The 18,064-nt window shown below is 35.0% G+C and overlaps 1 protein-coding gene across 1 annotated transcript; it reads right to left on the minus strand.

Moving 5' to 3' along the window:
- Positions 1–8,706: 8,706 nt before the first annotated feature.
- LOC109017997 (heat stress transcription factor B-4b-like) lies at positions 8,707–10,977 on the minus strand. Its single transcript, XM_019000179.2, has 2 exons — positions 10,421–10,977; positions 8,707–9,514 (listed from the first exon to the last, which is right to left on the minus strand). Exons 1-2 carry the CDS (start codon positions 10,670–10,672, stop codon positions 8,903–8,905), a joined length of 864 nt encoding a protein of 287 aa, XP_018855724.1. The 5' UTR covers positions 10,673–10,977; the 3' UTR covers positions 8,707–8,902.
- Between the last annotated feature and the right edge of the window lie 7,087 nt (positions 10,978–18,064).

Below are 18,064 nucleotides of genomic sequence, written 5' to 3' on the forward strand. Positions count from 1 at the left end.
GGAGAGAGCCTGCAATATGCTTTCTAATGCAAGCTTATCTAAGGATTTTTTGGGCTGAAGAAATCAACACAGGTTACTTCCTGGTCAATCGTTCTCCAGCCACAGCTATTGGTTTGAAAACTCAAATGAGGAATGGTCTGATACTCCTGCAAATTATTTAAATTTGAAAGTTTTTTGTTGTCCTGCATATTTTCATATTAATGATAGAAAACTTGAGCAAAGAGAAAAGAAAGACATATTCATTGGATATGCCAGTGGAGTGGAGGGATTTAGGCTGTGGTGTACTTATCCTAAATCACCTAGGTTTGTAATCAGCAGAGATGTTGTATTTGATGAAAAATCTATACTTAATCCGAGAAATGAGTTTACTGTGCCTACATGTAAAGAACATAATATTGGCAAGAAGGTGGAGTTCCAGGTGGAAGCACTACAAGAGTTGCCAGGTGGCTCCCAAGATCATGCTATTGCAGATGAGCATGATTCTAATTCTGCTAGCGGGGCACAGGGTGAGCAAGACTACAATCTAGCTATAGGTAGACAGAGGAGGCATATTGGACCACCTCTTAAATATGCTCATGCATATACGATGATGTATGCTCTTACTAAGGCAGATGAAATTGTTGGTCAGGAGCCTTCCAATTATTCAGAAGCTGTTAAGAGTAAGGAATCTGCACAGTGGTGCGCAACTATGATTGTAATCATAGTTATCCTAAATCACCTAGGTTTGTAATCAGCAGAGATGTTGTATTTGATGAAAAATCTATACTTAATCCGAGAAAGGAGTTTATTGTGCCTACATGTAAAGAACATAATATTGGCAAGAAGGTGGAGTTCCAGGTGGAAGCACTACAAGAGTTGCCAGGTGGCTCCCAAGATCATGCTATTGCAGATGAGCATGATTCTAATTCTGCTAGCGGGGCACAGGGTGAGCAAGACTACAATCTAGCTATAGGTAGACAGAGGAGGCATATTGGACCACCTCTTAAATATGCTCATGCATATACGATGATGTATGCTCTTACTAAGGCAGATGACATTGTTGGTCAGGAGCCTTCTAATTATTCAGAAGCTGTTAAGAGTAAGGAATCTGCACAGTGGTGCGCAACTATGATTGAAGAGATTGAGTCTCTTCACAAAAACCAAACATGAGATTTGACTATGTTGCTGAAGAAGATGAAGACTATTGGCTGCAAATGGATCTTCAAAAGAAAAGATGGAATCCAGGGTGATACAGATGCAAGATACAAGACACGCTTAGTTGCTAAGGACTTCAGTCAGAGAGAAGGTATCGAATTCAATGAAGTTTTCTTTTCAGTTGTGAAACACAATTCGATCAGAGTATTACTTGATATAGTAGCATTGTATGACTTAGAGCTACAAAAACTTGATGTTAAAACAACGTTCCTACATGGTGAGCTTGATAGGACCATTTACATACATCAGCCAGAGGGGTTCATTGTTGAATGTAAAGAAGATCATGTGTGCGGATTGAAGAAATCATTGTATGGTTTGAAGCAGTCTCTAAGGCAATGATATAAACGTTTTGATTCCTTTATGATTGATCATGGTTATTTGAAGAGTAACTATGATAGTTGTGTTTATCATAGGGAGTTATCTCATGGGTCTTTCATTTATTTGCTACTTTATGTTGATAATATGCTTATTGTTGCTAAAGGCATATATGACATTTGTTTGTTAAAAACCCAACTCAGAAATGAGTTTGAGATGAAAGATTTAGGTGCTGCAAAGAAGATTCTGGGGATGGAGATCCACAGAGATAGGAAAGCTAGAAAGTTATACTTATCCCAGGAAAAGTACATTGAGAAAGTTCTTCAGAGATTTGGAATGTTTAATTCCAAACCAGTAAGTACACCATTTGCTACACACTTTAAACTTTCAGCTTCCCTATCTCCTCAGACAGATGAGGAGGAATGATTCATGGCTAATGTTCCTTATTTCAGTGCCGTTGGCAGTATAATGTATGCAATGGTTTGCACTCGTCCAAACATTTCACAAGCAGTGAACATTGTCAGTAGGTATATGGCTAATCCAGGTAAGACTCATTGGCAGACTGTAAAATGGATACTCAGGTATTTGAGAGGGACTTTGAACTTTGGCTTAATATTTGATAGAGATGTTGATTTCAGTTCCAGAATCACTGGTTATGTTGATTCTGATTATATTGGGGACTTAGATAAAAAAATGATCATTGACAGGTTATGTTTTCACTTTATGTGGGTCTGCTATTAGTTGGAAAGCAACACTACAATCCATTGTTGCTTTATCAACTACAAAGGCAGAGTACATGGCAGCAACAGAGGTTGTTAAAGAGGCCATTTGGTTGAAAGGCTTGCTCAGTGACTTGGGACTACATCAATATGGGATTTCAGTATTCTGTGACAGTCAGAGTGCAATACATTTGATCAAAAATCAAATGTATCATGAGAGAATGAAGCACATTGATGTCAGGTATCATTTTCTTGGAGATATTGTTACAAAGGGTGTTATAAAGATTCTGAAGATTGCTACTTCTAAGAATCCAGCAGATATGATGACAAAGCCAGTTGCAGTGTACATGTTCAAACTCTGTTTAGACTTGATTGGTGTTCGGGGTTTGTGATTCCCTTAGGGGATTTGGTGGAGGGGCTCAATTCTATGGTCAGGGGTTTTTTGTTTTAGGCTTGGTAAAGTTCAAGGTAAGGTGGAGATTTGTAAAGAGGTAGCTTGAATCTAATTGAAATAGCGCCTTTACAGTGTGTCCGCTCGAGTGGTGGTTCTTCAGCTCGAGCGGAATTTAAGTCAGAGACTTTGCTTAATACTGCTCGATATTCTGCTCGAGTGGAATACAAGTCAAAGAATTCGCTCGACACCGCTCGACATTCAGCTTGAGCGGTATACAAGTACGAGAGTTCGCTCGACACCTGCTCAACAGTTAGCTCGAGCGGGGTGTCAAAACCCTACATTTGCTCAAGTGCCGCTCGACTACTCGCTTAAGCCAATGTTCTCAAACTAGGGTCCGCATCGTTTCTTATAAATAGGAAACGACACAATTTATTTTTTATCCTTTAGTCATTTTGAGTTTTGAGAGGCAGTGATATTTGAGAGTTGTGAGCGTACGAGAGTTAACTTCTTTAAGAAGAAGTTTTGAATTAAATCTCCTATACTCTATCTTTGTTTATAGTGAAAGTTCTGATACTGACCTTGCTAGTGGACGTAAGCTCACATTAAGCTGAACCACATAAATTTTAGTATTCTATATGTGATAGTCATTATTTTCTTTTATTTATTTCTATTGCAATACTTTAAATTAGTCTTTGACATCCTATTTATCCCAACAGGTTAAGCCTTAAACCTATTTTCTCTCTCTCTCTCATACTCAATATTAAAAATAATAAAGTAAATTCTTATTTTTACCAACAATTTTATATTAAAATATTATTATTTTTTATTTGTCTTTTAGTTGTCGTGGCTGACTGTACATTTGACATAAGGAGAAAAAAATTAATTTTTTAATTATATTTTTGTGAAATAGTAATTATTGTATCATTTGTAGTAAATATATTGGACTACCATACAAAACAAAGTCAATGGAAATACCATTGCCTGAAATTGGTACGGACCAGTTTGCAAACTGTGAGAGAAAACAGAGAGAAAGGCACTGGTCCAGGATAGTGGGCTTGGACACTACCAGAGTAGGCTTAGACACTACAAGAATAGGCAAGCTTAGGTTAATCTATTAAAATACAGTTTAGATGTTGAGATGAATTTATTATTTTTATGAATAATAATAAATTTTATAGAACTCATCTAAAATAAATTTAAATATGTTTAGATGTTAAGATGAGTTTATATATATTTATAAAAAGTTAAAAAAGGTTATGGATCCCGTGTGTAAAGAGGTACTGAGTTAAAAAATATTATGAGTTTCATATGTAAAAATGTTTTGAGTTAAGATAAATTTAGTAATTTAAGAATTGAATGTTTGGATGTTAAACCTAATTTAAAATATTCAGTCCAAGATGTCTTGTCTAGCTGTTGCTTCATGGGCCTCTAGTTCTAATATTCTTTTGCTTGATTAGCCTTTGAGAAAAATAATAATATAAGTATGATACTAGATATAATTATAAAATGTGTAAAATTTACATTTAAAAAAAAAAAGAGTAAAATTTTTTATTTAAAAATTAATTTTTTATATAAATATTATATTTACTCACTTTTTTTTTTAAATGAAGTATGTGAGATTTGACACAGACTACAAATATCATTTCTCTAAATATAAGATTATAACATGGATACTTACCGTCCTTGATCCTCTCAACTCAAAGATTTTAAGGACTTGATCATTTTTGTAAAAACTTCATCAGTTTTCAACAACCACACACAAGTGATAATTCAACAAATAATTACTATATGGATAAATTTTTTTTTCCCTAAACAACATTTCAAATAGGAATACAAGGGGAAGGGGTAGAGGGCTCCAACAAAATCTAACGGTAGATAGTGCAGTGCAACAATACAAAATAAATAAATAGGTAATGAGTTCAATAAATTAGGAGTTCGTCAAAGTACAGTCTCCATTCAGGGATTGCATGCGCACGAAATGAAGTTTTCGATAATTTACTAAAAAATTTGGTTAAATTACATAAATGCCCTGAGGCCATCTTCCATACTTTCATCTCGAGTCCATTTTCAATTAAGTTTTCAAACATTTCCCTCTCTCCACTCTATCTTTGTCCACTCTTCAATCCATGTCCACATTTTTGCTCTCCTCGCCAATTTCTCTGAAGTGCTGGTTCCATCTAGCTAGAGCTAACAGAACATGGGCATGGCATGAAAGGTTGGAACAGTACGTTCATGGTCCCCTATTGATGTCTTTGCAGGTAAGATGTGGCCCAGGAAATTTGTTGGACACGATGTATATATTCCCCCCTCCCCCTCCCTCAGTATGGGTGAGAATGGGTCTGGTGAGGGAAAAGGTGGGGCTCCCTTTCTACACAGTACCCTGGACAATGCTTTGGCAGTCTCGAGCTCGAAGGGGACGCTCCATTCAGTTATGGCGGTCTCGAGCTCGAAGGGTTTCATTTCAGTAATTCAGTGAAGTGTTTTGTTTCAGCCATGCATTTTTTCAATTCATTATGAAATGACGACGTTTTTACAATTACTGAGACAATGTGTTTTAGTCGTGCGCGAGCAGTCCTCATTCGGAGACTGCATACATAATTTTTCATAAATTAGACATGGACCTATGTTCCTTGAACAGGTCGGGGAGGGGACACTATAGAAGTGATTTTATAGTGAAGAAATTCATGAGCCTAACTCATCTCATAAAACCTGTTCAGCAAGAGATGATTGTTCATTCCTTATAAACATGCCCAAGATCTTATCCACAGGTAATGTGAGATTATTCTTCAACACACTTCCTTACGTGCAAGTCAGTATTGTTTTTGGTCATTGTCACAGGGTAAGTAATGTAGACCCTCATTCGTCCAGTGGCAGACTCTGATACCATAAAGAAATTCATGGGCCTAACTCATCTCATAAAATCAGTTTTTCAAGAAATGATTGCTCATTTATTATAAACATACCCAAGTCCTTGTCTACAGGCAATATGAGATTATTCCTCAATATATAGTCCAATTGATGGATTTATTGTAGTCTATTTCACATTGTTAAAGCTAATTTTCACGCTTCCTTTCTTTGGATCTATGGTTCGGGAAAAGCATAAACATAGCTAGATAATTAAGACTGGTGACGGCTCAAAGAGTAACTCAGCCGTGCTTGAAACTTAGATACGGCATGGTCGGCGGCACGTGAGTCTCACGCACAAATATTTTTTAAAATGATTGAAAATATGATGCATGATTTGATTTTAAAATAGAGATTGATATGGACCAGTCCCAAAAATAGTAGGGAAAACAAATTGAAAGGCAGTGGTCCAGTACAGTGGGCTTGGTGGGTACAGAGTAGGCAAGGCTGGGTTGATCCTTAAAGATGTCTTGTCTTGTTGTTTTTGATGGACTGTAGGACCCTCTCCTTCTAACAAAGGTTCCAAAATATTTTGTTCAGATATTTGTAGAAAATTTGCCTTGCATATTTGTAGAATTTCGACAGGAATATTATTAGACAGGTTAGAGGTACTAGGAAATTAGGAATCCCACCTTGCTACACAAATGATCTGGGGATTCCGGATTTCAAGATATGAGTTTTCATTGGGTTGGTGTTCAAATTTTTGTAAACCTAACTGCCCCTTAAGTTTTCTAATTTTGTGAGAGGTCTCATTTGTCTTTGTAGATGAGATGAGATGAGATAAAAATTAAAAATTAAATAAAATATTATTAAATTATATTTTTAATATTATTTTTATTTTAAAATTTAAAAAAATTGAATTGTTTATATTATTTTATGTGATAATTTAAAAAAATTATAATAATTAAATAAGATAATAATAATTGTAAAAACATACTAGACCTAAACTTCTATTGTAAAATTTATGTGTAACCTAATACTTACTTTTTTTTTTTTCTCTCTCTCTAGAACGTGTGCATTCCTTGCATCTCACATGCACCAGGGAATTTTGGATCATGCTAGGATCTAAGGTAACTGTTGTATGAGCAGATCTTTGTTCTTTAATCTTGATCTTTAAATTATGTGAGGTTTATAGTAACTTACCATTAGTAAGATTCAGCTTGTCACTTAAAACTTTCTTTGGGAAAAGTTTATTGTACTTCAATTCTTCGCATTGTCTTAGGCGTCATTTCAATAGTAGATGACACAATATCAAAAATTTATGAATAGTAGTGAAATAATTCGTGTTAAGACTTTTATTTAGTTTTAGGAAATGATAGAAAAAAACTTGAATAAAAATATTATAAAATTAAAATATTATTAAAATATAATTTTTATTTTAGGATTTAAAAAAGTTGATTTTTTTTTTGTTTTATATAAAAATTTGATAAAATTGTAATGATTAGATAAAAAAATATAAAAAAAATAAAAAATATTTATATATTGAGATGAGAAGAGACGATATGAGACCAAATGCACATCCAAACGAGCCTTATTATATCCAAGTGGTAACAATAGGAGGCTTTTTGCATTTTTTTTATTATTATTTTTGTGAGCATGAGAGAAGGGGAGAGCGATTTTGCAAGGGTCATTTAAGTGAGGTTTTGGGAGAGTTTGGAAAAGGAAATGCTTCTTTGTGGAATTGAAAGAGGTGGTCCATTGAGTTAGATGGTGCCTTGCCTTCAATATTCAAGGAGGTCTTATGAGAGTAGATCTTGTTTGATTACATAAATCATGTCATGTCATCTAATTATTATATATTTTTTAAATTTTTATATAAAATATAATAAATAATTTAATTTTTTCAAATCTTAAAATAAAAATCATATTAAAAAATTATATTTTAACAATATTTTCTTCAACTTTCATCTCTAAACCAAACAAATCCCAAAGATTTTGTTGTGATTTTTTATTTTTTACTACTTTTTTTCGGTACTGAAACAAGAGCACTATAAAACTTACACGAACTTGGGTAGAATCTCGATCGAGGCACGAAAAAAAGAAAAAAGAAAAGGAAAGAAAAAGTGCACCAAATTACAATCCCAAAGCAATCTTTGCCAATTTTTTGCTTTTTATTCCTTCATTGATCGCTTTACCCCCCCTCCCAAGCCCTTTGGCTACTCTTTGATCTCTTTTTCTGTTGCCTCTTTTCTTCTTTTCAGAATCAAACCGAAAAGTGAACATATATAGATTCCACATGATGAAAACGTCAAACTCAATGCATGACATGATTGCCCAATATCCATTCCTCTCAGCTGGAATCCTCTGGATTTCTCTGTTCTTTTTTTTTTTTTTTCAATTTTTTTACCCTCTCAAAATCTTTTATTCCCCAAAGCATCTTGCTGAAAAGTGATGAAAATGATGTTACTTTTTTCCACTGGTAATGCTGAGCTCCTAATGATCAGTTTTTCACCAGCAAATGTTGTTTATTGACTGACTATATATATGCCCAACTCTGCTTTTAACATTGCAAAAACAATATTAGAGTCATTTATATAAAGAAAAGTACTGATGGTTTGTACCGTATTGTTCTTTTCACAAGTAGACCAGCTTCTACTGCAAGATGGGAAAAGCCATTAATGAACAAGGTGAGAATGAATTTGGATGCAGCACTCCAAATAGAGAACAGGAAGATGGGGGGTTGGAGTAATATTAAGAGATTCAGCAAGTGAAGTTTTAGCTGCAACGTGTGGCCCTTTGGAAGACTGTTAATTTCTGCAAGATCATAGGAAGCTAGAATGTGGTACTAGAGGGGGGGACTTCCTAAAGGTTGTGGAAGCTATGAAAGAAATGAAGAATCATGGACCACCTATGGTCAAATTGTAGAGGAAATCAAGCTGGAGCTATGTCATCTGGACTGGTCAATTCAACACGTGCGAAGAAAAGCTAATGAGCCTTCTCATGGATTGGCAAAAAAGGCTCTGGCTCTTGACTCAGAGCTCATTTGGATGATAGGCGTGTCCGAGTGATATAATTGATGTTGTTTCTAATTAGAAAGATTGTAGTCTCTGATTTATGAATAGAATTTTCTGGTTTATACTAAAAAAAATCTGGGTTATACCCTTTACATATTGAAGATTTTATAATCAGTTAAATATGTAAATTCTTGGTTGAGCCAACCTGTAGGATAAGGAAAAAAATGTAAGATGGATTAGCATATTACTAAGGTTTAAATATGTCAAAGTTCATCCTCTTTTTGTCTTGGGGAAAAAAATGGAAACCCCAAACTTGTGGACCTTCTGCTCTTAACCTGAACTAAAATTCAATTCTTAAACTGTACATAACCTTTTTTCAGAAATGATGGGAGCCTACAAAAATTAGAAGCTAATTAAACATCTCAGACCCCAAACTCCACTTCTGATTGACGATCAGCCTTTTCTGAATACAATCTCTTCTTGCCACTGAGAGGGACCCCAAAGAGCTTGACAGCAGCAGTGCTATGATCTGTTTCCTCTATTGAATTAGTCACCAAAGACTTACCCATGCTGCCATTTTTAGAACCTTGAACACCCACAAAACTCTGAACCTGACATGAAGAATCCAAATCTATGAGCATTGGAACAGACGAATCACTGCTTTTTTGATCATAGGGTACTGGTTTTACATGGTTTTGAATGAAGTAGATGATGTCATTGTAGAGATTCTTCATGTGGGCAAGTTCAGATAAGAGCATGAAGTTTTTTTTCCTTAGTCTTTGATTATCTTCGGTAAGAGCTGTGAGGATATCGGTATTCGGTTTTGGAGATGGCAATGGATCAGGTTCAAACCAATTACCAATCTGATCACCTGAAGGTTGGAAAAATTGGCGTGCTTGATGGTCATGGTAGTAGTGTTGGTGATGGAGCTGAGGGTTTTTTCTCCTGTGGATCTCTGATAATAAGTGCTTCGCACCTTTTCTAAAGTACTCGTTTGCAAATTCCCATCGATCTGCAGCTATCTTTTTGAAGCCCTGCAGTCATAATCATTAGGAAGAATCAGAGACAGTCTTTCAAGATTTGTATTGGAAGTATATGGACAGTCATTGAACTACAGTGATGAATGTTTACTGAGAAGAGATTCTGTTTTATGTTGTGGTGTGATTAGCGGATTTAGATCTCCATTTTGGATATCAAGATGCTCTACAATTTTATGAGCCTACTACTTACAATTAAGAGGGACACACAGTTTGTGAACCCCCACAACATTAAATACAGTAGAGTCCACATGCTGTGTTTATATTTTTTTGTGGAAATATTTGAATAAAAAAAACTGTAAGGAATCTTCACTTGTCATGTCTTTTAGTGTGTGTATGTATAATTATATTCGTATAATGTGAATGCTCTGCTGATATACACTACATATCAATAGCCAGAGAACATTGCAAGGGCTTTGTTCTTAGAATTATATAAATAAACCAAACAGAAACGAAATTGATATGAGACTTTGTTTCTAAGAAGTAAGATCTAGTGAAAAAATACTTTAATCAGTAAGTTGTGTAGTGTGTATTTGTTGGTTTGAGGGCTCTCATAACATGTGAACTTGAGAAAGGAAAAAGTAACATCCAGCTGTCTACATCTCTCAGCTTAATATCATTAGAACACACATTGACAGACTAGTTTTCATCACAGAATTCCCAGAATTTGGAAACAAAACATCCTTGAAAAGCCTGGTGTTATAGATACCTTTGAACTAGGAGCTAACTCATTAATTTGCTCTAAACTCCCTAGAAACTATTTCAAACCATGCTTAGCTTATAACAGTAAAGACAAACCAGATGAACAACAGGGTCCTGTATTCATGATTTTGAGTGTGTGTACGTGTGCGTGCGTGCTTTTTAGAGAGAGAGAGAAAGAGAGGATGGGTTTGGGATTCTCACATAGGTATTAAGTTGGCGAACAAAACTGGAGAAATTGTTGTGCTTGAAGTAGTTAGGGAGGAGATCTCTAGCAAACTCAGGAGGCCTCCACACAACAAAAGTGGTTTCATCTTCACCCCAAGACACAATGTGATCAGTGCGAGTGTCATCCACCAGCTGGTATGTCTTTATCAGGAATGGTGCTGGCACTGACTTCTGAGATTCTACTGAGAACACCATCTCTTCACTGCTCTGATCCATTGTGAAAGCCATTTCCAAAGAATGAACTGATGCTCTTCTCACCACCCCTGTTTTCACTCTCTTCTTTCACTCCAATCCCCCAAGATGTTTAAATCTCTCTCTCTCTCTCTCTCTCTCTCTCTAGAGTTTACTAACATAATGAAACAAAAACATACATGAGCATATCACTAAAATAAAAGCTGCTCTTTGTGCTCTCATTCTCTCTCACAGGTTCTCTACCTTTGAAAAGCAGGTGACCATGTCAGTATACTACAGACTGAGCTATTATTTTTATTTATGAGAAGAACCAATCACCTATTAATTAGCTATTGATTGTTACTTTCATTTTTTTTTAATGAAGATGATTACTCTTAAACTGAAAATATACATACAGAAAGAGGGAATGGGGTGCCCCAATAAAACACTACTTTATAACAAATACAACACATATAGTTAAAGGCAAACAAGTGGTAATAATGGAACCAAAATATTGGTACGTCCGGGCTCATGTTCCTCGCATAAATCAAGGAAATGAATGCTAAAAGGTGGTTTTTAATGCAAGATCACAAAGGATTTGCAATACTACGATTGAGATCTGCACTAGATAAGGGTGTGCTATGATTGATTGTTTCAAAGCATCTGACAAAGCTTTCCATACTCTCATCTTTCAGGTTTTTGAGATGGGAAAGTATGCACCGATATTTACTTCTGGAAAAAAGAGTGATCGGATAATTATTTCTTCTAGGACTTGAAAACCAAAATCTGTCGCTGGATTTTGTGGCCCATATATAGGCCCCACAGTCACACACCCTTGGCTGCATTTCACTGTAGAGGTGGGTGGATGGATGCATGTTAAGAATCTAAGATTATAGAACAACCCCTCGATTTTCTGTTTGATTTGATTCGGTCGCTCAAAGAGACAAAAAAACAAAAAAACAAAATAAAAATTCTTACTTAATTTTTGTTCCAAACATAAAGATCACTCGTCTCCAACTCATTGCTTCAAAGAAGTTCAGCATACAGCATATTAGTTTCTTAGGAGTTAGAAAGTTTCACTACAAAAAAATAGGGCATTTGAGACAAATTATTTGCGACGAGAATGACTATTTGGGACAAAAATAGACTCATTTTAGCAGGAAATAATCTTTTTGGCAGGAAATAGCTGACAGGAAATAAGTTGTTTTCTTGTAGTGTTTTTGAAGTGTACATGAGCTTATTTAATTTGGATGAGCCTTCCTATATTGCCTAATCATGAGAACCCACCTCATTAGAACTCAGTTTTTGCTAGAAGAAAGAAGAAGAAGAAGAAGATATTTTACAAACCCATATGCTTGTATCTAGCATCACCCTTATTTTTAAGATTTTCTTCTTTTTTTTCATCTTTTAATGGATTTAATCCAATTAAGGTGTGTTTTTCCAATTCTTCGATAGAAAGCTTATATATTAGTTTTCTATTGAAGGATGTGAAGAACCTTAATTAAACTAAGTTTTAGTTTTGAATGAAAATAAATTCTATTACATATTCTTCTACTACTAAACTTCTCTCTAATTAGATTGAGTAGTCAACATTTCTCCTTCAACAAATGTCAATGGAAGGCCATCATATGCATGTCATAAAGGCCTGTTTTATCTATAGCCACGAAATCTCTGATATCACGCAGTATCTGTCTCCCACTTGAGACCTTCAAGTTTTCCTGTTCAAGCAAAAATTTTAGGAAATCGTTTCATACGATAAAATCCTAATTTGCAAGTGATTAGTTAAATCCAGCGTACACCACAGCCAAGACCATCCCCCTAGCCAAGTTATATAATGACAAAACAATTTTTTATATAGGGGAGTAGAAACATTCCTACCCTTTGCTGAATTCTAAACTCCATCTATTTCATTATATTGTACATTCCAAGGTATACCCGTGACTTAGAAGCTGTAGGAAAGTAGTTCCATGCAGTGACAGACAAGAAGGAATAGTATATTTATCCTCTGATGAAAAAAAAACTACTTTTAAACTGAAAAATCATTTTCTAGTTCCCATTTCTGTCACTTGGCTAAAGGAGGGGCGCATTTCAATTCTCAAAGCTGCATCCCCATATGAGAGAAAGAAAAAAGAATGGCCTCATGCACAGGTTCTTTAGATTCCCTTTGCATGTTCTGGTGTACACACATGCACTTCTATATATATAACTAAACAAAATAATGAAGCCGTCCACGTCAACCTTTATATGCAGCTTCTTTTCTGGTTGATTTTTCTCTTGATGTTCATTGAATCGTTGTTGTTTCACTGAAGATCTAAAATTTTCCTGCTTAAATATGTGTGATATATGATTATGTGCCTCTTCTTCTAGTGGGGAAGAGGCTTATTGGATGGCCTAAGTATGGAGAGAGAGAGAGAGAGATTATATGTGCCTTATTGGAACAGTGTGGACCCCACATGCACATTTACCTGCATGAACTCTCAAATCCAAACTATAGGAGTTCTAGTAAATTATGAAGGTGTTAAAATGGGAAAATGATTAGATGGAGGAAGATGAAGTGGTGTTTTGCTTGATTACCATGGTTGATCAAAACACAACACATCCTTTTACATGTGTTAATCACAGAGGTTGTCTGGCTCTCCCTATGGAGACCTCTGAAATACCAGCTTGATACTTAGAATCCAAAGGTCCAACAAGAAATCCGATAACGAGGAAGATTCTATTCCAAACTAATATGAACGTTTTCCTGAAAGGCTCAGAAATTTGCAGTGGAAGAAGTGGTATGGATTACATCATGCATCACATGACCTTATCCATCCCCATGTGACCCACCCAGCAGTAAGTAGTACTGCTTTCACTTTTATACCGACAAAAGAGTCTGAGAAGTGAGAGAGAAAGAGCTTTGTCTTACATTAGCACAAATCTAAATGTATTGCATGTGGGCATCAGCAATCATCCAAAAAAACATGAATATCATATGTTAAATCCAGTGGCTTTTCAGGTTATTACAGAAAGATCAAAAGGAGCTAGAAATTGTCTTGAGCTATATATTATTAAAATGATTTATGACTATAGCTAGCCACGTGAGAGTTTCCTGCTTTTTGATTTGGAAAAGCCAATAGAAGTTGCAGCCTGCCTGCAGTGTAAGGTAGCTAGGTCTCTATCCCATGATGCCACGCAATAATGCAAGCCAACTCACAGGTTCTATCATTTGGAAAATGTGTAAATCTGAGACAAACATGTTTTTAATGGTGGACTCCACTTTTTTCAAAATGAGTGTACTAGATTTACACACCTTACAACTATATCTAGCATTATTCATAAATTTATGATGCATGGAGACTGAGCTTTTCAGGTTTTCCATTTGATCTGCTTTTCAGTGACCACTTGGCCAAAAGTAGTGCAGGGAATGAGTATAGGACAATTAGTAATCTTAGAGAGATCCAGAAGAACATGACTCATGAGTAGAGAAGACACCACCTCATCTCACCCAAATCATTAAAATTCACATGCAATGGATCCCAGCTTAACTTTTTGCTCATAATGAATATATGTGTGTGTATGGTCTTTAGAAGAAATAGATTTGCATATTGGATTTTTTGCATCATTACCTCTCATGCATTTGTCTCTGTACAGTGCTCTAAAGAAGCTTCATACTATAATAAAGATTGAAGTTGTAATGATAAAGCCATACCCCTCTGTCCCATTGTGTGCAGAAGCAGGTACCACCCGAATTGTCTGTATATTCAGGTGCATCTATCTATAACTTTTTTTCACGAGTAATGTTACATACAGTCATAGAGTGCGTAAGTGTGCATTTATACAGTCGTTTTGAAAAAGAGTGGAGTTTACTATTAAAAAATTAATTAATTTTTATGTAGATTTTATATTTACTCACTTTTTTCAAAAAAATTGCGCGACGCTTGCACATTTAATCATTGCAAATATCATTTTTCTTTTTTCACTATGTGAAATTGGGCTTTGAGATGCCTGGATCAAAACTTTGAGAACTGAAATTGCAGCAGCGAGCAAAGAGAGGCCCACCTCACTTTGCTCCCTTCAATTCAGATACAGAATTAAGGAGGAATTTGATAAAAATCTTTAAAAAGCATACATGTTATACTCATGAAAAATTTTATTTTAAAAACATAATGGTCGGTGATTTGAAAGAAAAAAATATGGTCTAGAGAGAAACAGCATGTTCTTTTCTACAAAAGACATCCATATCGGTCAAACTCTGCAGAGCATTAGAAAATTTATTGATTGCTGTGCACTAAAAACAGAAGATGGAACGAGCAATTTCATATGCTCTCTCTCTCTCTCTCTCTCTCTCATGTGTACAAAAGTTTGAACATCGTAGGATAAGATAATGGGATGTCCTGTCGTATGACTTCAGAGTGTTTGAAAGCGAATCTCTCCCACTTCTTAGTAATTAGTTTGTCAGAATATTCTAAAGCCGCGAAGTACGGTTTCTTATGGTATTATAAATTTATAGTATTTTTCTTTTAACAATAGAATATATTGTATTTTGCAATGATTTGTACAAATATTATGAATTGCTTAATGCCAACTATAAGTTTTAAATAGATAAATTTTTACGTAAAGTCTTTATAAAAGAGAGAGGTTAGGGGTTGGACGGGTGTTAAAAGGGAATTTACACCCTCCAATAGATTTGTGACGGGTATGACTTTTAACAAATAAAAAATAGAAATGAGTGTAAGTTATCAAATTTCGTACCCTCATCTTTGGTACTCTCTTTCTCCCCTCTTCTCTCTCTTCCTCTCCCTTATCTCTCTCTCTTCATCCAAAGGTCTAATTTCTGCCCCACCCTCTCTCCCCTCAAGCTCTCACTTTCTTTTACCCCTTAAGCATTCCGAAAAATCTATTCTTTTGCAAATTTGCCTTCTTTTTGGCTCAATTCCTTTCATTTCCGGCAAGTTAATTGGAGAAGACAAATAATCCACGACAGCATCAACCAGTGGATGAACTCCCTTATTTTTAAAAGCTGAGCCGCATAATACTAGGAAATATCTGCTTTACATGGTTCACTTCCTAATTAATTTCTTAATAAGTTCCTCGTCAGGTTCAACATCTTCTAGGTAGCTCTCCATAGCTTGATCATCTAACTCAACTATGGTTTCTATCATCTGTGATCGATACTCTTGTGCCAGTTCTTGAAAATCTGCTAGTATATCCTCATACACAAACTTAGCACCCAACTCTTCACCTGTTCAAATTATAGCTCTCATCTTCACAAGATCAATGACTCCCTTATAATTATCTTCTGAACCAATTGGTATTTGAATCACCAGTGGTTTAGCACCCAAATTTGTCACAATCATGGTTTTTTTTTAAAATCAGTTTGGTTACCATGAGATATAGCAATTGAGAATCATAACATCATATTTATAACAACACAATCACAACATTAGATTCATAAAACGAAAATCACAACCTAAGAGAAAGTGACAGCCTGAGGAGAGAGAGAAAGGGGGGGGGGGAACAAAAATCACACGACTTGAGGAGAGAGAAGAAAGAGAGAGATGGTGATTACCTGCAATCGGTTCTATTTTTCTCTTGATGGAAAGCATACATGTCACAATATCATTGAATGGTGTAAGTCTCCACTTAACACCCATCTGGTTTGAACTTTTTCTCTTATAAAAAAGTGAATTTCACTAAAAAAGAATAATTTTTTTTTATATTTTTTCAAGATGGAGTCTATTTTTCACAAAGACTTATATGAGATTTGACTATTTGAAGCATGTACAATTTCATTTCTCTTATGGATTTAAGAAGTTTTGTATGTTATCGTATAGTTGGACAATTATCGAGCCATTTGTGGTATTGGTTTTGGTTTGGATGCGGGCTTTGTTTAAAATTGGATTGGCTCAAAGATCCTCCCACTGGTGTGGTCAACAGACATCTTGGATCTAAGGTTTTCTACGAGTTTTTATTTAGAGATATAGACACATCAAATGAATTATGAATTGTTTACTTTTTATTTATTTAATAATGTTCGAAATATATGTATGTTCAGCAATAAATTATATTGTAGGATCTAATAGATGTGTCTTTTTCTCTCTCACTTGAAACCTTCAAATTTGAACAATAACCTAAGTAAATCTTTTTTCGATGAGAATATCTTCCCACCAATTCAACCGTTTTCTTCCAAATAATAGCCTCTAAGAACATTGGTATTGATTTAATTAGAAGTCTAGCCAAATATAAAATATGATGAATTTCATCAAAAGGGAGCTGCATTGAATTAGCCAAAGAGATAAGTGTGAAACTTTGAGTTACAGTAAATAGATATGTTTCTTCAAATTTAAAAGGCTGTTGTTCACTCATCAAATCTATTTTTTATTCACTTTTAATCTAATAGTATTTTTTATTCACGTTTAATCTCCAACCGTCTTATAATAATAATGTAAGAATCGGATTAAATTATTAATTAATATATGATTAGTATAATTATAAAATATGAAAAAAAAATATTATTATTAAAAAAAAATATTATATTATTATTTTAATAAATTCAATATCTAATTCAACGTGAAGTTACGGATAAAGAAATTTTAGATATATAGAAAACATGTATTTTTTATTAAAATTTGAAAATAAATTTGATAAGTCCAATACAAGTGCTCTAATAGAGGTTTGCGACAACACATTTTCTCAATCTTGTGACCGCACTACAGAGGAAGAAAAAAATGTTCCATTCACGCCCTCCCTCCCTTCTCCAGGAAACTCCCTTGATCGAAACTCTCTCTCTCTCTCTCCGTGGGGGAAGGGAAGGAGAAATCGTTGGATCTCGAAGATGGATGTGAAACTGAAGTAGGTTCTGTTCTTAAGTGCTGAGCTGGAAACGGTGCGTTGAGGAGAAAGTCTAACGGTGCATTTCAAGGGCCCTGACGCAAGAGTAATACAGTGCGTTGGTAAGTTAAACGGGGCATTGGGAGGACTAGACTAAGAATAAGAGCTCAAACGAAGAGTCTCATGCTAGAGGAAATGCATATCCCGATATTTTTAGCTAACTAACTGCATGTTTGAGATCAATGATGCTAGAAGCTTATGCTCTTGTTAAAAAAAATATTGAGCCACTTACAAAAGAAAGAATAGCGCCATCCTCAATCAAAGATTAATATACTCAAGAGAAATGATATTTGCAGCATTAGGATATGCAAACTTTATGCACTCCCTTTAAATAAAGTGGATAGATCTAAGACTCACGTGAAAAAGATTATTGTTGTAATAATGGACCTCACTTTTTTTTAAAATGAGTACGCGAGACTTACACACTCTAAAACTATATCTAGTATTACTCTATACCCAAATATGCAATATTAGAATAAATCAAAAAGAGAACCCATATGGAGTCTATTAGAATAATTACTATTTCTTTTCCAGTATGATCATCAAACTATCAAAGTGATCACTTTATTACTCTCA

This window comes from Juglans regia, chromosome 5 (assembly GCF_001411555.2).
Source record: "Juglans regia cultivar Chandler chromosome 5, Walnut 2.0, whole genome shotgun sequence".
NCBI lineage: Eukaryota > Viridiplantae > Streptophyta > Magnoliopsida > Fagales > Juglandaceae > Juglans > Juglans regia.